At 54.4% G+C, this 20,509-nt stretch overlaps 2 protein-coding genes across 5 annotated transcripts; both read left to right on the top strand.

The window, feature by feature from the left end:
- The first annotated feature begins 138 nt into the window (after positions 1 to 138).
- On the top strand, positions 139 to 8,892 carry LOC140644285 (methanethiol oxidase-like). 4 transcript variants are annotated; one of them, XM_072846953.1, is made up of 13 exons: positions 139 to 343; positions 705 to 765; positions 2,294 to 2,347; positions 2,671 to 2,783; positions 3,928 to 4,113; positions 4,603 to 4,723; positions 5,304 to 5,486; positions 5,798 to 5,976; positions 6,376 to 6,454; positions 6,768 to 6,889; positions 6,990 to 7,082; positions 7,334 to 7,452; positions 8,085 to 8,892. In XM_072846953.1, the coding sequence occupies exons 5-13, from the start codon at positions 3,946 to 3,948 to the stop codon at positions 8,245 to 8,247; spliced, it is 1,227 nt and encodes a 408-aa protein (XP_072703054.1). In that variant the 5' UTR covers positions 139 to 343; positions 705 to 765; positions 2,294 to 2,347; positions 2,671 to 2,783; positions 3,928 to 3,945; the 3' UTR covers positions 8,248 to 8,892. The 4 variants fall into 4 exon arrangements, with proteins under 4 accessions (XP_072703054.1, XP_072703052.1, XP_072703053.1 ...); XM_072846951.1 differs by having other exon boundaries at positions 705 to 1,600; XM_072846952.1 differs by having other exon boundaries at positions 139 to 765.
- Positions 8,893 to 11,912: 3,020 nt separating this feature from the next.
- LOC140644032 (methanethiol oxidase-like) lies at positions 11,913 to 19,917 on the top strand. Its single transcript, XM_072846493.1, has 11 exons — positions 11,913 to 11,979; positions 15,479 to 15,591; positions 15,932 to 16,117; positions 16,751 to 16,871; positions 17,092 to 17,274; positions 17,838 to 18,016; positions 18,631 to 18,709; positions 18,811 to 18,932; positions 19,050 to 19,142; positions 19,410 to 19,528; positions 19,671 to 19,917. The coding sequence occupies exons 1-11, from the start codon at positions 11,913 to 11,915 to the stop codon at positions 19,831 to 19,833; spliced, it is 1,425 nt and encodes a 474-aa protein (XP_072702594.1). The 3' UTR covers positions 19,834 to 19,917.
- Positions 19,918 to 20,509: the final 592 nt, after the last annotated feature.

Genomic DNA, 20,509 nt, shown 5'->3' with positions numbered 1-20,509 from the left:
ATGATCCCTCTCCTGGCTGCCTTTGCCTCTTGCACTGAAACTGCCAAAATGGATTTCTGCTAAGCAAATCACAAGTTCTTCCAATTGCAGCAGTTCGATGTTCCTTGCTTACAGAAAAGACCAAGTGTTTGGCTGCTCCCGTGTCCGCCTGTCGCATGTTTAAGGTGCTGTTCTGGAAGCCATTTAATTACAGCCTTAGTGAGATGGGCTAAGTTGTCCTCTCTTCTGATGGAGATCTCCCGAGGGCTTCTTTAGTGGCGCTGTCAGATGTTTCTGCATTCCTGCGTGGAGCAATTACTTATCCCGTGCATTCTGCCCACTGATTGAGGAGTTCTTCCACAAGGTATGATACTCGTTCACGTTCCACGGCGCTTGGTGTTTTCGTCCTGCTTTAGTTTGGCAGCTGGTGGCAGCCAGGGTCATGGTGATCTCAGGAGGGGACCCTTCTTCCAGAATGCTTCTCTCCAACACCACAATCTATTTAACGGAGGTCTCTGCTGTTCCCGTGGGTGTTTTGTGGCAGTTTAGTCCAGTTCGCATGTAATTCAACCACGCTGGTGCCAGGCATTTTGCGGTGCTGGTGCCTGCCGTGGAGCCTTGGCTGTTAATTGACCAGATTGCTGGGGAGAGTAAGTGGCTACTGCTCAGGCACTGTTTCACTGTGCTGAATTGCCCTGAATCCTAAAGGTTCCTCTTTTCCACAGGTGGGCTGACTTTCCCATATGGAGATGCAACCCTGAGAGTCAGCAGGGATGTCTTGACCTTGTAAGTGCTGCATCAACAAGGGCACAGATTGTATTTCCTTGGGCACCCGTTTCTAGCCTGATGTCCTTTCTAGCTGTTTGGGAGACGTCGACAGTTACTCGAGTCTCTTCCGATCTCAGTGCTGTTGGAGCCCCCTCCATCCTCTGAGCACTGCATCGCAGTCCACAGTCCTTAGAGCTCCGAAAGTCTTCTTTCTGGTAGAGGCACCTCTGGACCTGACTTTCTGACTTGACGCCATGATGTCTTCAGCTCAGCCCTCAGACAGAGACGTGCCTTCTCTCAGGGTCCAGATTTCAGAGGTGCCTTTGGTGGCCCCTGTATGTTCCAACCTTGTAATTTCCAGGAGGCTGCTGGTGGGGCCGATTATCTAGCTGGACTTCTCTTCCCTCGTGTGGAATTTGCAGCCACTGCACATTTGTATGGCAGGAACCTGGGTATGGGGAATGGCTTTAATTAGCTTGTGTCTCGGCTGGGACATGGAGGCCTCCGGAACCAAAGAAGTCCCATTGGAAATCACCAGAGCCCCAGGATCAGATACGGGAGGTTGAGTTTAAGGAAAACACCTGCATGGACCAGCAGATTTTTCCTCTAGATTGGTGGTTAGCAAGGCGGAAACAAGCCACAGCGCTGGTCTGGCACCTCCCAAACGCTTAGGAGCGAGGGCTCCTCCCTTGGCAGCTTGCTTTCCCCCCCACCCCTTGGCCTTGCATATAAGGCCCCCTTGGAGCAGCCTTGCCACAACACAACCCACTCCAGCGAGGCAGGCAGCAAGCCGCACCTCCAGTCCCAGCACCTCTGCTCTTGAGGAGAGTGAACCAGACGACCTTCAGCATGGGTAAGAGAGACTCTGCAGCCTCCCCGCAGCCCACAGCAGCTCCAAGGCTCGTAGCTCCCTCCTGGGTCTGGCTCCAGCCACTGCCTGGAGGCTGCGGACATCCCACCTTGAAGCTGAGTCCCACCTGGGGACTGGTAGGTTTGTTCCTCTGCAGTGCTGCAGGAAGGAGAGAGGTGGGACTGAAGCTGGGCATTTTGTCCCACTGGTGCTAAAGGTTTCCTTTGTCTCACTACGGATCTGCTTCCGGGGGCTTCTTTTTGCCTTGCAAAGCTACCTCCCTGTGGCTGTAGCATCCGTGGTGAGGGGAGCCTCCCCTTCTGCTGGGGAATCGTCAGGGAGACAAGAAAGCAGACTTATCTTCCAGGCTAGACCTTCAGTACTGACGTGGTTCTCGGTGGAAGCTCTCTCTCCTTCACTGCTGATAGGGAGGGGATCAGTGAGGGGCTCAGGGGATGCAGAAGGGAACTGAGCAGTGGTTTGATCTGTGGTAGCCTCAGTGGCACTGTAGGGAGGATTCCTCTCCTGGATCTGAGATTTTTTACTGCCATAACAAAAAGAAGCTGCTGGTCTCAGAGCTCCCCGTTGACAGCTGGGGTGGGAGAAGGTCCATCGAGTGGGACAGAGTCTCCTGCCTAGGCACCTTTGCAGGATGTGGACGTTTCTCATTTTATTCTTCTCTTTTTCTCAAATCAGACAGATGCAGAGTTCAGTGCTACGAGTACCCCACCTGCCCGGATGCTGTGAAAGGCAAGTCCTCTTGAGTGTGTTTCGGAATGGGGGTGTTTGGGAAGGAGCTCTGTGTTAGCGGAGACCACCATTAAGTGACTGTGTATGCTGAGAGTCCCTTCCCCCAAAGGCAGAAAACTGTAAGTACATGGAGAGCCCCTTTTGTTGGTCTCTTACCTCTGGGTCAGTGACGGAACAGGGTTGGACAGTTGACGGTGACCAAGGAGGAAGGTCGTAGCATCCAGACAAATAAGTTCAGTCCTATCTGAGAGTCTGTTGAAGCTTTTCTTTTCCTTTCTGGCTGGTTCATGGCGTGTTTTAACAGAAGCTTTCTGTGTACCCAGCTCCTAGAGAGGAGGTTGCCTACGTGACCTGTACCTACAGGGACACATGCACCGACCAACCTGACTTCCTGGCCACCGTTGATCTCAACCCCAGATCTCCATGTTATGGCCAGGTACCTGTGTCTCAGCTGGGTTTTTATTGGGCTGGTGACGAGCTGCTGGCTCCGTGCTTCGTAGTGCCCCAGATCCAGGACATTTACTCTTTTTTGCTGGGGAAAATCAGATTGCTTGGTAGCCACTCTGTCATGCAGGCTGTCCGTTTATTCCTTGCACCTTCTTGTCTTCCTCTGTCTTTCTGTCTCATCCACCCTGGCTTGACTCTTACCCCCTGCCTATTCATGTCCTGCCAAGACCTGTCTGGGAAACCCCTTGTGAGTTTTCATGGCAGGTCTACTTCTTGCTTCTCCACTGGTGTTATGCGTCAGACAGGGATGTTGTCTGCTAGGAATCTCACCTTCCTGCTCTCTTTCCACCTTCCCCTGTATGCCTGGCTCTAGTTGAATCATCTCCATCTCTGTGTCCTGGGGACAAGTCGGCTCTGACTCACTTCCCAACTCACTTCCAGAGCATCTCGGTGCTGCTCGTGAGCTTTTGAGCACATGCTCTGAATCACCCTGTCCGTGGCTGCTCAGCATGGAAAATGGTCTCTAGTGACGCAGGTGGTTTAGGGTATCCAGCACTTCTGCAGAGCTCAGCATGTTTCTGTTGTGCTGCAATTTCGGAGGTGTTCTGTTATGCGCTGTACCAACCTGTCTGCTGTCATCCTAAGTGGGAAATCGGCATTTACCTGTCTCTGAGGGCCGCAAAGACAGATTATCTACATCAAGGGTGTGTATATGACCCGATTAGTCCATTCCTACAAGAGCCTAGAAGAAAATGCACTTTAAAGCCAATTTAGGCTTCTGAAAGTTTGTAAAACATTTTGAGCTCCATTCTTAGGAGGAGTTTGCAGAGCAACGCACCACTTTTGTCAAGTTGATAATCATCATTTCTTCATGCACAGGATGTTCTGAATTTCAGTGGCATGGCGTGAGGCACATTCTTGAAAGAATCACCCGCAGGTGTCTCAGCTGCACACAGTACCCTAACAAAGAGCAGTGGCCGGTGCAAGGAGCAGTGTTCTCCTCCCTGAGTCTCTAGAGGCAGTCCCAGCTGCAGTCAGATGGAGGCTACCAGGGCAGAAGTATCTGCCAGCATTAGGGTCCCCGCCTCTCCCTGCCTCCCTGAGTGAACCCTAACTCTACCTTGACTGCCTAGGTGATCCACCGCCTGCCCATGCCCAACCTCAAAGACGAGCTGCATTCCTCGGGGTGGAGCGCTGGCTGCACCTGCTTTGACAATATCACAACGAAAAGGAACAAGCTGATTCTTCCCTGTTTGATTTCTTCCCGCATTTACGTGGTGGATGTGGGTTCGCAGTGCCGGGCTCCCAGGCTGTGTAAGGTATGCTTGAGGTGATTCAAAGGCAAGTTTCTGGGAAGGAGTTGGGAACTGGTGCTTCTGGAGCAATACCCAGGGAAGAAGGGTTCTCTCCTCATCTTCTCTTCCACCCTGATTTTAGAGAGCTGGGTCACATTTCCCTCTCAGCTCTCTCCTTTTCAGAGCAAGGAAGGCTCCAACCATCATTGCGTTTCTTTCTCTGTGCCTGTCGCGTTCAGAGAGAGTCTAATACCTGGAAGTCACGCCACAGACAGACAAGCCGTTAGGAGTTAGGTGTTGCTGCGTTCTCGTTGTGTGTGGAGAGGGGAGCTCAGAGGCTGCTGTGCTCCTCTGCAAGGAGGAGCAGGGCCTAGCACGTGCGAGTTCTTGGGAAGAAAGCCCCTGCAAGCGTCAGAGATTTTCAGAAGTCTCCGATGGCCAAAGGCTCTGCCGGGAGTGTGCAATGAGCTGAGCAGTCGGGGGCTGAAGTATGTGTGTGTCAACTTTTTTCAGATGATTGAGCCAGTGGATGTCTTCTGGAAGTGCAACAAGGGATACCTCAATGTACCTCGCAGCCTGCCCAATGGGGATATTCTCATTGCCAACATGGGAGATCCGTCTGGCAATGGAAAAGGTACATTTTCCTGTAATCATTCCAGTAATCATTCCTATTAGAAAAATAACAAGCTTAAAAACTGCAGACTTTTAGAGTTTCAAACAGCAAAGTTGAGATGCTTGTTCAGAAGTCCCAATCCTTCCGTGCTGGTGTAAGCCCAATAATCACCCACAAGCCTGAGCTGCAGAGTGGGGACACGAAGGCACGTGTTAGAGGAAAAGCCGGTCCCTTCCACACGTGCAGGCAGTCAGTCTACCTGTCCTAGCGTGTCGTAGCATGTCTTGTTCGTCCATGACTGCTTGAGAACGGGGAGGTGGGGTGAGCGCTGCCAACACAGGTAACTGGCCACTGAAAACACTGAAGTGAATATTAAGTTGGGATCATTTTTGGCCCCCAAAACTTCTGCTTAGCACGTGTAGGAATCTACAAACACATCTCTTTGCCCAGCAAAGAGCTGTAGAGTCTTTGCAGCTAAGTATCTCAAGGTCTGAAGTACTTTGAAGATCTTGGCTGTTTAAGATAGGCTAATGCACAAAGCATGTTTCCTGTTTAGAAGTGGAGTATGTGATTTGTCATGCATCTCCTTTTTGGATCACAGGTGGATTTATTGTGCTGGATGGGGAGACCTTTGAGCTGAAGGGGAACTGGGAAAACGAGTGTGAGACCCCCCTCACTGGATACGACTTCTGGTACCAGCCACGCCACAATGTTCTGATCAGCTCTGCTGGATTCGTGCTAAAATGTGCGGGATATGGATTTAATCCCGATGACTTGAAGAAAGGTGAGGGAATACGGATGCCAGTGGTCAGCCAGAGCTCACCAAGGTGGTGGGAGGGTGTCGATGCGGTCAGAGAGAGGGGACAGGAAGATTTCTCCCCGAACGGCCCATTTTACAGGCACTGCTACAGGACGTGTGGCGTCTGGCCTTTAGACAGGCTGGTCCCTGTCTTTTTCCCACTGCTCCCCAAGTCACTGCAGTTTCTCTGCTACTTCTGGCTAGACGCTGCCATGGCTGTCCCTGTCCCTGTCTGGGGAGGGATGAGTCTCCATGGGTAGCCCCCTCTTTTCTGACTTGGTTTTCCTTTTCCCCAGGGGTCTTTGGGCGCCGCCTGAACGTGTGGAACTTGTCCTGCCGCACCCTCACCCAGTGCTTTGACCTGGGGGAGGACTCTTTGCCCCTGAGCGTTAAATTCCTCCACAACCCCGATGCTGCCGAGGGATACGTCAGCTGTGCCCTGAGTGGCATCGTCTACCGCTTCTACAAGTGCGAGGCAAGTATTCTGCCAGCGGCCAGGGGAGACCTGGGTCTCCCCAAAGAAATTTGGGGTAGCGGAGAGAAAGAAGGAGGCGTAGGGAGAGGGCAGCATCCAGAGCCTGCTTTGGACGTGTATGCTAGAGTGAGAGGAATCTGTTCTTCCGCTGAGCGTAAAGGGAGCCCATCGTGACCAGCTGGGATGAACATCTGGGGGATTAATTTGAGTGATGAGGGCCAGCCTCGCTGTTGGTATGAGATGGTGCTCTCCTTAATTGTGTCTGCTCGTAGAAGCTGGGTGCAGTGGTAGCCTTCCTCAGGCAGCTTTGCCTGGCTGTGCAAGCGTGTGAGCACAGGGAGCGCTCCTGCCTGAGCAGCCAGGAACGCTCACGGTGCCGTGCCTGTGTTTCTTGTGCAGAGAGACAACTGGGCAGTAGAAGAGGTGATTCGGATACCGGCCAAGGACGTGAGGGGATGGATTATGCCCAAGATGCCAGGTTCGTGTGCCCCGAGGTGGTGTTTCCTTTGTCCTCCCAGAGCATTGTGTTGTGCAGCTTGGCAAGGCCCACTGCCGACCCTCAAAGCCTCGCTGCGTAAACACGACGGAAGGCGTGTCGGAGGGGCTGAGGGGCTGTGCACCCCCCCAGGAAGACACCGCTGCCCCCGCTGGAGCCTGTGCACTTGGGCAGGTCTCCTGTGCTGGAGGCGTGACACAGAGAATGGCAGGGAGAGATGGGAGCTGGGGCTCGATGCAAGGCACGTTTTCTGTTGACGCTGCCTTCTCTGGAGCTCTTTGTTTCTGTGCCCTAGCCTTCACAGTCGACCTCATCATCTCAATGGATGACAGGTACCTCTATCTCAGCAACTGGCTGCACGGAGACATCCGCCAATATGAGCTCTCCAAAACCTGCAAGCCCAGGCTGGTGGGACAGGTAAGGCAGGAGCAGAAGGGCTCGCACTGTTGGGTTCCTTAGCAGGATGCGGTGGTGGTTAGATGACAAGGCAACCTGTCTCCCACTGCCTCGCTTACAGGTGTTTGTGGGAGGCAGTATCCTCAGAGGCGGACCCGTGGTTGTGTGTAGAGACGAAGAGCTGAAGTGCCAGCCGGAGCCCTTGGTGATCAAGGTGAGTTCCGCGTCCTCTTTGCCCGCTGGTGTCCTGTGGACTTTGGCTCTGCTCTGCTCATTCTCTGCCCAGGGTTTCTGGGGTAGGTAGGTCTCCATTGCAGTGGCCCGTGTGTCTGCAGCATCTGGTAGCTTGCCTGTGTTAGGAGGGGAGGCAGCCGCTCTGCTCTGCTCTGCTCCCCTGCCCCTGCTTGTGCTTGGCTGCTGAAAGAAAGAAGCCAGTAACATCACTGCTGTCTGTTGTGCCTTCAGTGCAAGAGAGTGTACGGCGGCCCTAGCAGGATGCAGCTCAGCGTGGACGGCAAGAGGCTGTACGTCACCAACTCCTTCTACAGCACATGGGACAAGCAGTTCTACCCGAATGTGGTCAAGTAAGAAAAGTCTGGGGAGAACGGGGCCTCTTTTGGATGGCCTCTCTGCTAGAAAGCGGAAAGGCGCCTCATGTGGGGGGCTACAAGGGCACGTTTGCGATTGCAGGGGGACAGATTTTCCTAACATCATGCCCGCAGCTTCCTCATGTTGAATTCACGTGCAGTTGACTCTCAGACCTCTCTGGCTGGGCAAGGTGCAGCTGCTGCCCGTGTGGAGCTGCAGCGCCAGGGTTTTGCTTGGGAGGGCGTAAGTGTTTCAGTGTGAAAGGTGGAGTGAATCCATCTGTGGATCTCCAAGAGCCAGGCCTCGTCTCTGCTACAGCATCTCCCAGTGTACCCACCAGAGATGTTTTGATTTAGCAAAGCGGACGGTGACCTCCAACAGAAAGGCAAGCTCCAGCCTGCCCGTCACATCGTGCCTAGCGGTTTACTCACGTCCGTTGAGAATTCAGGAAGAAAACGTGAGCGCTGGTGTATGCCACTACTGAAACTGGGCCTCCGCTCCCTTCCCCCTGTAGAGGACCAGATGTTAAGGAGAAAGCCTCTTCCTCGATCCAGAACAGGAGGGTGAGGGCAGGATCTCTGGGACGTGGTTTGCTTGTCTGTAATAGCTGTGCTCCTGTCCCTCGCAGGGAAGGCTCTGTCATGCTCCAGATTGATGTGGACACTGAGCAAGGAGGCCTGACCGTGAACAAGAACTTCCTGGTGGATTTTGGAAAGGAACCCAACGGGCCTTGCCTTGCCAAAGACATCCACTTCGCTTGTGGGGATTCCACCTCCGATATCTTTGCCTAGGCGCCATATGAAAGACTCCCTCCTTCTCTCTCTTCTGTAGTGCAGCCATTAAGAAAGACCGTAGGGTAATTGGGTGTGGGGGTCCCCAGTCATTCCCCAGCTGGAGTCTAGATTTCTGCTAACCTGAGCTACGGAAGCTCTGCCTTATTGCGAGGGGTTGGTTCAGGCAGACCAGTGAACAACGACACATGGCATGTTTTCAGTGCAAAGCAATCCCTGGGCATGATTCACAGAGCAGAGCCCAGGGCGATTGCTCATATACAGAGATGTGCAGTACGCACAGTGCCTTTCGGCAGATATCTGCATACCCACCGTGCGTCGCTTCACTGCTACAGGCCTTTCGGACACCTGCCTTGATGTCTCCAGCCTGTTGGCTATTGCTGTCTAGTACCAGAGCCGGCAGCAAGGTGTTGAACTCTCAGTTATGATTCAGAGCTTGTTCACCCTTGAAAACGAAGGCAAAAGAAAGTGAAGTGCCCAGTTCGTCTGAGTTACTGTTCTTCAGCCAGGTCATTCCTGGATAGTCTTCCCCTGGCACGAGAGCCCTCTTGGCTCGCTCATCGCATGCTAGGTCGGCATGCGTCACAGCTGAAGGGATATGAAGCGCCTTATGTTGAAAAGATGTGCCTGTTTCCTGACACTGGTTTGCTCTTGTGTTCTGCTTTAAACACGAATAAAATTGTTCGCATCAGCTAGATCTTCACATGTCTTATTTCACTGAAGCCTTTCAAATTTATTTCAGGGGAAAACAAATGCCAGCAGTGGTTAATGATAAGATCAGGGTTTTGAAATTCCCTAAGACAGGTCACTGATTGTGCCAGAGTGCCTGTTAGTCTTCCTGGAAGTTTCTGGTAGAAATTGTCTTTGCTTGTTCTTTTTTTGGGGGGCATTCTTGCAGGCACACGTTTTATAGCGAAACTTGCCAAACATTTGTTCCTTTTCTGCCCCAAACAAATGTACCTTGTCAAAGCAATGTAGTGTTGTCATCACCCAAACCAAGCATTTGGTTTTAGGAGGGCTTACTTTAAGATACGTGAAGGACTGAAAGAACACATTTAGTAGACGCTCCAGTGGAATCCCTGGTGTTTGTCAAGTGGCTGGCTTGCTGCTGGTGAGAATATTCATTTCAGCTTGATCAGTTCACATGGACAGCATAGCGTTAACACAGTTGAGGCAGAGTAAAGTTAGGGTTTTCACCCGAAGTACTCAGCACACAGTTAATATGATGTTGGCAAAATGACCGTAGTCCCTTAAAAATTCTCCATAGACTCTGCTCTTTCACAAGATACAGCTATTGGAGTTGTAGATTGTTCTCCTCCTTATCGTGGGCTGTGTAGGATGTCAGTTCCCACTCGCGCAATGTAAGCCTGTTTGCTACACAGGGCAGCAACCACTGGCCTCCAAAACGCTGCTGCGCACCCACGCATCTTCCCATTAGTCCCGTTTGCCTTGAGCATCTTCACAAGGGCACAGTTTGCAGCCAAAACCATAATTAGTTTGGAGGTTGCAAAAACTGGGATATAAAGAGGATCCTTCTAAGTTTTAGCCTTTTACGTATTTACCTTGGAAGAATACAACTTCATTTACTTCCTTCACGCTTCTCATGGCCAGACGTATTGCTACGGCTCTCTTGTGCACCCTGGGGTGCTGCTGTTCAGCATCACGAGCACTTGAGTGTGACACTCCGTTCTGATCCTCCAGAGCTGCCTTGTTGGAGGGCCTTCTCAGGGGACGTCCCTGCTGTTGAGGCGGCTTTGGAATGAGCCTTATCTCACCTACCTTCAGACCCTACAAAGCACGTATCTCACTAGAGGTGCCTCCTCCTCGCCGCTGGCTGGAGGGATTCTGGCCAGCAGACATCCCCATGCCCGCGTGCGGTCCAGACGGCTGGAGGTAGCTGTGCTGAATCCACCCTGGAAACCCCTCCTTGCGACGGGGCCAGGCACCATCCACAGTGACGCAGGGAAGTGCTCCCTCACCTCATGGCCATGTTTATGGCGTTGATCGGAGAGTCTGCTGTCCCTCACGCGATCAACTGACCACCCTCTCTGACTTGCAGGTGGTCGCACAGCAAGGCGAGGACTCGGCCCGGACTTTGAGCTGCGGCTGAGCCGTGAAGGTCAACAGGCAGCGCAGCCGAGGTGACCCAGCTCCTCGTTCCACCATCAGGCCATGCTCTGCCCGAGCCGCATGGATGTGGACCTATTTCTGCTGGTACGAGCAAACTCTTTCATCCCCTCCAAGGCCTGTTCGCAGGTCTTTGGGTCCTGATTTCCATGTTCCAGGGAGCGCGGGCCTTTCCACACCCTCGTGTGGGAGTTATCCTGAGGACTGTGGAAGGCGGTGCATCTGCAGTGGCTGAATGTGCCTTACGTGGGGAGGCGGTGAATTGGGGTGGCTGAAGCTGGATGCTGTGTCTGTTCCCTCTAGTGGTTATTTGGAAGAGGTGCCTCTCCCTAGTGCCAGCACCCGTCAAGTCCTTCGCAGCTTCCAACAGATCTCCTAGACCATGAGGACAAACACCTCTGGCATCACCCCTCTTCCCTAAGGGAAGTAACACTCTTATGGCAAACTTGCTGAACTGCAGCAGAGACATTTCTATGGAGGATGACTGGAAGGTGCATGTGAGGTCCAGATGAAGCTGGGCTGCTGCTTGTACATGCCTTGTCCTTTGCATTTAAGCCTTGGGGCCTCCTGCAGAAGCTTTCCTTGGTCAGAGGCAAGGTGGGACACGGGGATGTGCTGACCACCGCAGTGTGGATCTGCAGCGTCCTCCATAGCATGGCGCTGAGCATCAAATACGAAGAGACGAGCCCAAGCAGGTGAGCGTGGGAGAGATTGAGCCAAGGCCATCGGTCTTTTTGCCGGCAGGCGCAATGGGCTGAGCGCCTCGGATGGCAGAGTGATTGACCGTTTGAGCTTGCTGGTTTCAGAGTCTACATCTGGAGAGGACAAGGCAGCAGCCTGCCAGCAAAGATGTGCCTGTTGAAGGCCGAGCATCCACTGCACAGCCCTTACAAGCCAAGCTAGCTGACGCCCAACTTTGCAGCCAGAAGCAGCAGCAGACACTCTGACTAAGTCAAATGTGTCATGGGGAAAACTGTTACACTGCCTCTGCCCTCCTCCCAGCCAGCAAATTAACATCCCACAGTAAACGCTTATGCTGCAATTAAAAGAAACCCAGTCCTCACTTTTCATTTTCACTTGTGATTAACATCTGCAACCTCATAAAATTATTTCTGTGGTTGGGAATGCAGTGCTTGCCTGTCTCTCATCAGGGGCACCTCATCAGCCCCATGGGGAGACTCGAGATGCTGCTTCTAGCAGGGAATCGGAGGAGAGGAGCAGCCTGCTTTCCCTTCAGTGGCTAAAAGCCCTTGTTTTTCCAGTGTGCGAGAATGTGTGCACTATGCAGTGCAGCCACAGCCACGTCCGCTACCCCTCTGGGAGGGGAGGAGGTTCTGGGAGCACCAAAATAGCTTCCCTGCACATTTCCAGTGCTGTAACACGCTAAAGGCTGCCCCGGTACCTCCCACACCCCGAGGCATGTGGATCCTCCCCTTGGTGTCCTTTTTCCAGACCCTCCTTCTCCCCATCCTGCTCCCTATATATTTGAACCCCTGCGGAGCTGCATCTTCTCTCTTGAGTTGCTCCTAGCAGGCAGAATGCAGGCGGGATCATCTCCTTCCGCTGCTCAGCAGCAGGTGAGCTCCAGCCCAGCCTCCAGCACAGGTAAGAGATCTCTCTGTTGACTGCGGCTTGCTCTCAAGAGGAGAAGGCTTGGGACTGTTGGTGGCTTGCTGCCTTCTGGCCATGGGCTCTGCTCTGGAGTTCTCCTAAACTCGTTTGGAGCTGAGTCTCGTGGTTTTGTTACTGTGACACCCAGAAAACCTAAAGTAAAAAGGAAGTGGGGATGAATGTGGTGTTTTCTCTGGCCAGGAAAGGGTTTCTTTTCTCAAGCTACTAAAAGTGCCAGGAAACGTTTAGGTAGCCTGATGATTAAAAGCCTTCTAACTATTCTCTCATTTATTCATCTGCAACTTGTACAGACTGTGCTTGCTATAGTCAGATATACCATGGCAGGGAGTCCTTAGTGCAAAGTCTGGCTTTGATGGAGCTGTTTTTGCAGGAGTAATATAAGGAGAAGGGAGAAGCAAGCTGGAGGGGTGGTTTCTCAGTGCTTCAGGTAGGAGCGTTTCCCTGGAGGAGCAGGGACACAAGTGATAAAACAAATAAGAATAAAAACAAATAAGAAGCTGATGCAGCAAAGCCGAGTCGTACAATTTAGCTGGGGGTTTTCCTCCCTCTCCTCAGGCTTGCCGTCGTAAATGGGGAAAAGGGGTCCTTTTCGTGGTGGTGGTTGTTTCCTAACAAGCTCTTGTTCAACTGCGTTAAGAACAATTTTCTCAGCAGTTTTAAAGTCTTTTGGAGAACGAGGCTGGCAGGGTTCAAAGTGCCCCGTAGCAGCGTGATGGGGACTCCCAGGATGATGCTAGGGGCTGGCAAGGAGGCTGACACCTCGAGCACTGAACGTCTCAGGTGGAAATGGGGCTTTCTGCACGAAAGCTTTCCATTAATGCCCCCAAAGCAAGGCAGAGCAAAGTGCAGCCACCCCAAAGAGGGTCAGGAGGAGCCGCAGAGCAGGCTCAGCTCATCCCCCTCCTCACCCTGCAGCGAGGGGATGGTCTCTCCCCACTCACCTCCTGGGAGAATCCTCTCCCCTCCCTCTGTCCCTGGCACCCACGGAGGCTCCTCGGTGCAGCAGCCCAGCCATACTGCCTTTCTTCCTCGCTGCCTCCCCTCCTCCTCCTCGCAGAAGAACCACAAGAGCTCTCGGCGTCTCCTTGAGGCCATGCGAGCCTGGCATTGCCCCTACACGTGTTGAGCAACCCTTCCTCTCCGCCACGATGGGACACGATGGGAGGCAAAGCAGAGAGACGCGGCTCTGAGCCTCGTACCTTTCTGCACTAGAAATATATCACTGGCCTTTTTGGCTGCCCAGAGCCCCAAACCTTTCTGGGGGTCATTTGGATGCACATGGGCATCCTGGGTCACCTCGGACATTGCCATAGAGTGGGAGTGCACGCAGCCACTCCAGCGAGTGGTTCCTTTGTAAAAAGGGAATTAAAAGAACTCGCTGTTGTCTAATTTCTGTTTGTTTCTGTTCTTCCCAATGCAGAAAAGTGTGGAGCGTGTGGTCCTGGCTTTGCCTCGCCTCTGGATGCAATGAAAGGCAAGTCTGAAATCCAGGGCAAGCAGGGAAGAGCCCTGCGCTGTCTGTGATTTAGGTGAAGATTAAACCAATGCTTTCAAGAGGGCATTATCAATTAACTCCATTCTCCGAGGAGGTTCCCAGCAAGTGTTAGGAAAGCAATGTTTTCGATTCTGGCCTGTCCTGAGGCCAAACATCAATTGCATAATGACAGCCTGGTGTCAGAACAAACCTTTGTAGGTTTCGTGATGGCTTGGGATGGGTCATAGCCTGCAGCAAAGTCACCTGTGGCTTCCCTGTGCAAAACCAAATGGGATTTTTAAGTTCCTAGAGACAACTGTATTGCTATAGCCCCACGACACCACCACCAGAGCTAAACCTGGGGAGGGAGAGGGGACCATCCTGATTTTTCATTGCACTCTGCTCCTGATGGCTGGGATCACAACATGACAAAACCTCCTTCTATAAAAACCAGCCTCACGGGCTGCTTCCTTACATGTCTGGATGCTTTGCCTGAGAATCCTTCTTGCTGCATTGCCGAAACACTGGTGCTCTGATGTGAAGAGACTGATGAATGCATCATCTCTGGCTATCCCTCCCTTTAATCCTCTTCTCTAGGGCTTAGCAAACACATCCTTGAAACCTTAGAGAGCTCTGGAGCTTGCTGATGATCTGTGATTCCTATCCCTGAAACGTCTTTGAACCAAGAAAACAATGAAGAGATGAGTCTTTAAAGCATCCCCGCGTGTTGGCAGGGCTGAACAGTGATTTAAATTAATAGCAAATGGCACAAATCCCATTGACTCTGCTACTCTGGCAAGTTCCCTTGGGAACTACCTGGTTGCTTCAGTGGTGCTGAGTAACTCTGGCACCCAAAAAGCTCTTCCATGCAGAGATCTGGCAGGTCAGGCTCCCGAGCAGGCGTCGAGAAGCTCCTCGGTGTCCTTTGGATGCCTCGGGAGGTGGATGAGCTCTGTGGCTGTGTCCCATACCCTGACTTCTGGTGCCACTGCAGCTGCAGGGATGGGATCCTTCGGCGTTTGGCAGCTGCTCTCAAACCCAAGACTGACACAGGCACCACTGTATAAAGGTGTATAAAGGTACCATGTTGCAAAGCCAGATATTACCTGTTTCGGATCAAATCCAAAGGTCCCAAATCACCTCTCTGTCTCTCTTTCCCACCACTCTCCCTTCCTCAGCATTTCCTAAACCAGTTCTTCCCCACTAGCCCTCGCTTCGGCAGTACTTTGTCCTGACACAACCGAGAGCGGGTACCTCCTCTGCAGTGATAAGGAGACTCCGTGGGGTCTGAATGCCCTTGCTTGAGGGCTGGGCGGTGCTCAGGTCCCGGAGCAAAGCCATTTCCCAGCAAAGCTGATCACATTGCTGTCAGCAGCAGCGCATGCACCAGGCCAGCAGCTCCTGTTTGGGGAGCAGGGAGCATGGCAGACCTGTCACTGCGAGGACATCCCTGGGGCAGAGCCCTTCTCCCTTTCCCAGCGGGATGCCCTGCAGGCAGGGAGCTCTTGTACCACCAGGTCACGGTAGATTTTCACTGCTCGGTAGGACCATGGGACTGCACAGGGGCTTGGGGGACTTTTTGCCTTTGACTTCAGTCTGGCAAGCACTTCTTCTGTGTTTTTAAGGCTTCTCCTGTGTAGATGTGATGGAAATGAGACACAATGTGGTTTGATTCGTGTGACTGATAGGATTGAGGAAGGGCTGGCATGTCCTCGCAGGCATGGGGTGATCCCAAAGCCGTGGGCTTCCTTGGGGACTCTGAGGTCCAGAGATCCCTTCCCAGGGCAAGGGATCTGAATAAGCCCAAACCCCCGCAGGGCAGCCCCCTCCAAAGAGAGGGGTACGGCAGAGAGGTGGAGATCCAACTGCCCCATACATATGGGGGAACACACCGGCTCCCCGGGAGGGAGATCGAGGCTGGCCAGAGACTCCTGCAAGGTTTTTCCTCTGTCAAAGGTGGTTTCTGCTGATGTTCATGCAACGTTTCTGTCTTGAAAGGTCCCCGGGAGGAGATTGTGTATGTGCCCTGCATCTACAGGAACACTGGGAGGAAGAAACCTGACTTTCTGGCCACTGTGGATGTCAACCCCAAATCTCCGCACTATTGCCAGGTACCAAATGCTTTATCTCGGCACTGAACTGGCCTGGGAAACAGCTCAGTGCTTGTCCTTCACGCTCCCCAAAGCTGCTGGCTCAGTACCAAAGGCTGATGCCTGTCCGCTTCTTCCCAAGACTCTGAGCCTTCCTGTGCCTAGGAAATGCATGTAAAATCCACTTGACACCCCATCCTTAGGATCCTCTCTGCACCATCGCTCCCCTCTGCAGGGTGAGGCTTGCTCGAGGCATCCTGACCCTGTGGTGGGGTCTGCAATGCACTGAGCTCCCTGCTCTGCCTGCGATCCTGCACTGGGCAGAGGAAAGACCAGTGTAAGCAGGGCTGGGACTTTGCAGGTGATCCACCGCCTGCCCATGCCCAACCTGGGGGACGAGCTGCACCACTCCGGGTGGAACGCCTGCAGCAGCTGCTTCGGGGATGCCACCAAGAAGCGGAACCGCCTGATCCTCCCCAGCTTCATCTCCTCCCGCATCTACGTGGTGGATGTGGGAACCGACCTGCGAGCTCCCAGGCTTTTCAAGGTACCTTGGAGGTGGTGCCGATACACGTTAAAGGCTAAAGGTCTGGGATCGTGGCTTCTGGCTGCGGGAACAGCTTGGCAGAGAGGCTTTGGGGGACATCTGAGAGCTTAGCAGGACCCTGATGTCTGGATGACAGTACAGGAAGGCTGTGGAAGGTGGCTGTTCTCCTGCTGATGTGCAAATACTGAGTTCTCCATCTGGCTCTGTCCAAGAGGGCACCAGGGCACACCGGGTGCCAGGCCCAGCACTGCCTGTCAGGTTTACAGCCCATGTCTTGCCTGCGGTGTGTGTCTCCAAAGGAGCCCCGGGCACCTGCCTGCAGCTTGCCCCATGCCTGGGTGTGCGAGGGCCTCGCTGGTGGCCTGCAGCCAGCTTCTCGGGCTGAGCGCAGCAGCCACCCCGTGTGCCGGCATGCCTGGGGACGCAGGACCGTGCATGCTCTGCCCCAGCTCAGGCGCTCAGCCCCTCTGGCTGCACGGCAAGTCCCATCTTGAGGTCAGGCAGGAGCTGCCCGGCCACGCCACGGTGCAACACTAGGCTTGTGAACCTGCATTCAGTGCAGCAGCGAACACCTTTCTCGCCTGGAACAGCCCGGCATGGAGGACATGACGGTGCCTGTGAACTCCCCGGCAGGTTGTCAACTCAGAGGATGTCTTCTGGAAGTGCAACCTGGGCTACCCCCACACCTCCCACTGCCTGGGCAGTGGTGAAATCATGATCAGCACCCTGGGAGACCCAGCCGGCAGCGGGAAAGGTACCCCAGTCCCCCCTAGTCTTCCAGGGAGAGGGTGCTGGGACAGGAGGAACAGTCCCCACATCCGGAGCTGTCCTGGAGGCTTCGTCCAGGACTCACAGCCCATTCAGCAGCCTGGTCTGCAATGGGTTGATCTGTCTGTCGCTGCTTGTTTTATAACACATAAACTGTTAATCTGGATGATTTCCTCACTACCGATGTGGTTTTGTTTCTGCATCAGGCGGCTTTATTCTGCTGGATGGAGAGACCTTCGAGATCAAGGGGAACTGGGAGAGAGGGGACAAGATCCCCCCAATGGGTTATGACTTCTGGTACCAGCCACGCCATAACGTCCTGATCAGCACTGAATGGGGAATCCCAAAATGCCTGGGATATGGGTTTGACCCAAATGATCTGAAGAAAGGTGAGAACACTGTTGTTTAAATACTCTGGGAGAGAGATGCTGAGCAGACTGCGAGGCCAAATTTCAATCCTCTTCTGTTGCTAGTGGGAGCTGGCGTCTAATGGACGCAGATAAAATAATCCAAGACAGTTTGCTTGCAAAATGAATTTCAAACCAATTCCTAGAGATCCATGGATTTAAAAAAGACAAGCCCAGCCCATTTACTATGAACACACTTTAGTTGCAAGCACCAGAAGTTCAACCCAAGACAGTCCATAAATTCTGCTGTTGAGCTGTACGAAGGGTTGGATGTTGGCTGTAGGGATGAAGCCCCATCTCAGCCCAGCTCCCCCCGAAAGGTTACGCTGCCCTTCCCAGCCCTGTCCTAGCGAGATGGTCCCTGTTGGATGCTGGGCACCTTCCCGTGGCTTTTGCCAAGGTCCAAAGCAACTGGTGTGTGCTGGTGCAGAGACCACGGGGTTGTCCCTGCAGGGAGCTACAGGGGCTGAGGAGTCACCTGAACCTGTAGCACATCTCCTTGAGACCCTGCCCCTCGCAGCATCCCCTCTAACCCTCCCTCCCAGGGCGCTACGGACGCCACCTCAACGTGTGGGACTGGACCACTCACACCTACATCCAGGCCATCGATGTGGGCGAGGACGCGGCCCCCCTGGAGATCCGCTTCCTCCACAACCCCGACGCTGCCGAGGGCTACGTGGGCTGCACCATCAGCAGTGCCATCCACCGCTTCTACAAGACCGAGGTACGCGCTCTCCCAGTGTTAGTGGAAAAGGGGTGCTGCCCCTTGGTTGACCGAGCCGCATGACTCTGCGGAGCATCCCACTTCCCGCGTCCCCTGCTGTCCTCCCAGCGTGACTCTGGTCCCTGCCGATGCACGCACTTGCCTCCCCGTGCTGTGCAGCCGCCTCTCAGCACCCAGAACATGAGCTGGCTTGGGGTAATCTCACCAGAGGACTTGTTCTGACTGGCAGCAGTTTAGGCTGAAATGATTTCATTTAAAGGAGATTTATTTTTACCTTTGTTGTGGATTTACAACAGCCCAAGCAATATTCTTCTTCGTGTCTGTTGTTGTGCGTAATGACAAACTGGGTGAGGAGACAGAACATCTTTCACCAAACCAGCTAATCTAGCTGGAAAATTAGACAAGTTTTTGGCTTCCAAAGCCCTTCCTCAGGTCCCAGAGCCCATCTTCCTCGTGGCTCTGCAGAGCCAGAGATGGCTGGCAAAGTGGCTGAGCTACAACCCTAGAGACTAGAGATGGTGGACGCAGCATCTGCCCCAGCATTGGGTCTTACCCTGCCTCTGCCATGCATGCTGAGCCCCCCGGGGCTGTGCTCTGTCCCGCACCTCCTGCAGCAAGGAGACTGGGCAGCCGAGAAGGTGATCCAAGTCCCCAGCAAGAAGGTGGAGGGATGGCTCCTCCCGGACATGCCAGGTCAGTGCATCCCCAGGCTGGGTGCCGAGGGGCTCCCCGGCTTCCCCGCGCGCTGCTGGTGCTGCCGCCTGTTTGTGCAGCTCTGTCGTACCCTCCCCAAGGCTTCATCACCGACATCCTCATCTCGCTGGACGACAGGTTCCTGTATTTCAGCAACTGGCTGCACGGAGACATCCGCCAGTACGACATCTCCAACACCCGCAAGCCCAAGCTGGTGGGGCAGGTGAGGCAGCAGCAGGCTCCCCGTCGCATCCCGACAGTTTTCCTCCATCTCTTGGGGACAGCTGGGATCAGCCCCATCCTCGCTGTCTCGGCCACCCAGACTTTTGGTCTCTTGCAGGTCTTCGTGGGTGGCAGCATCACCAAGGGAGGACCTGTGACCGTGTGCCGGGACGAAGAGCTGCAGAGCCAGCCAGACCCATTTTTCATCAAGGTGAGCTGGGCCGTCTCCCCAAAATCCCAAGACATCGCCCCCACCATCTGCTCGGTCCCCCCTCCGTCTTGAGCGATGCCAGCGACAGCTCTGCCACGGAGCGTGCTGGGCGGTGGTGGCAAGGCTGGGGAGCGGGTCCTTGCGGTTCTGCTCCACCACATCCCATGGGACGGACATGGCAGCCCGTGCCGCTGGTCTGGGGGAGGCGGAGGCGTCCCCCGGTCCAGCACCCTCCAGCAGCACGTCTGCTCCTCCGCCCGCTCCCAGGGGAAGAGGGTACCGGGGGGACCCCAGATGATCCAGCTCAGCTTGGACGGGAAGAGGCTGTACGTCACCACGTCCCTCTACAGCGCCTGGGACAGGCAGTTCTACCCCGACCTTGTCAAGTAAGAAACTTTGATGAACGAGGATGATTGTACGAGCTCGTCAGGCGGGAGGCACAGACCCCGTGGCTCGGGGACCGAATTTCGGCAGCTCCCCGAGGAGCTCCCGGCCCCCCCCAGCCTCCCCGCTCTCGCCCCTCCGCAGGGACGGCTCCGTCATGCTGCAGCTGGACGTGGACACGGAGCGGGGCGGCCTGACGGTCAACAAGAGCTTCCTGGTGGATTTTGGGAAGGAGCCTGACGGGCCCTGCCTGGCGCACGAGATCCGCTACCCCGGCGGGGACTGCACCTCCGATATTTGGGTTTAGCTACCTTCTGCTGCCCCCAAAGCTTCTCCGCACCCCAAAATCCCAGTGCACGAGGGCTTTGGGAGTTTCACACGCTCAGCAAACCGCCCGTGACCCGTGCATCCCACGCTTGCTTGAATAAAACGGAGAGGTTGTCGTCCTCCGCAGCAGCAGCAGCAGCTCACCCCGCCTCGCACCTCCTTTTTAAACACTTTTCAGGAGCCAGAAGACAAAACGTGTGACCGAACAGGGCCACGACACCGCGAACCTCTCCTTAACAGCCGGGATTTCCCTAACGCGCCCCTTGTGCCGCCTGGCTCAGCGCCGAGAGCGTTTTCTCCCAAAAAAAAGCAAACCTGGTTTATACGCTGGGCGTGGGAGCCTCTGCCTTGCACGGACGCTGCCCGCGTAAGCACGGGCTGCGCCCACGCCGCACGCACGTATTGCACGCGTCCGCCGCACGCGCAGTGGCCCGGCACGTGCACGCAGCGCGCACGCACATCGCACACGCGCCCATACTGCGTGCACGCACGTGCCGTCCGCTTACACGCGCACCGTGCGCGTGCCGCACGGACACCCGCTGCACGCAGACACACATTGCACGCGCACTGCGCGTACGGGCGTTGCAAACGCGGGCTGCGTGCGCACAGGGTGCACACACCCACTCTGTGCGCGCATGCACGCGCTGGGCGGGCAC

The sequence above is a fragment of the Ciconia boyciana genome, chromosome 26, assembly GCF_034638445.1.
Source record: "Ciconia boyciana chromosome 26, ASM3463844v1, whole genome shotgun sequence".
Taxonomy (NCBI): domain Eukaryota; kingdom Metazoa; phylum Chordata; class Aves; order Ciconiiformes; family Ciconiidae; genus Ciconia; species Ciconia boyciana.
This window is presented reverse-complemented; position numbering and strand designations above follow the sequence as displayed.

Coding starts and splice junctions, on each gene's coding strand:
- LOC140644032 (XM_072846493.1), top strand. CDS start 11,913: ATGCAGGCGGGATCATCTCCTTCCGCTGCTCAGCAGCAGGTGAGCTCC. Junction 15,592..15,931: donor AATCTCCGCACTATTGCCAG/GTACCAAATGCT, acceptor GGGACTTTGCAG/GTGATCCACCGCCTGCCCAT. Junction 17,275..17,837: donor CCCAAATGATCTGAAGAAAG/GTGAGAACACTG, acceptor CCTCCCTCCCAG/GGCGCTACGGACGCCACCTC.
- LOC140644285 (XM_072846951.1), top strand. Junction 5,977..6,375: donor ACCGCTTCTACAAGTGCGAG/GCAAGTATTCTG, acceptor TTTCTTGTGCAG/AGAGACAACTGGGCAGTAGA. Junction 6,455..6,767: donor GATTATGCCCAAGATGCCAG/GTTCGTGTGCCC, acceptor TCTGTGCCCTAG/CCTTCACAGTCGACCTCATC.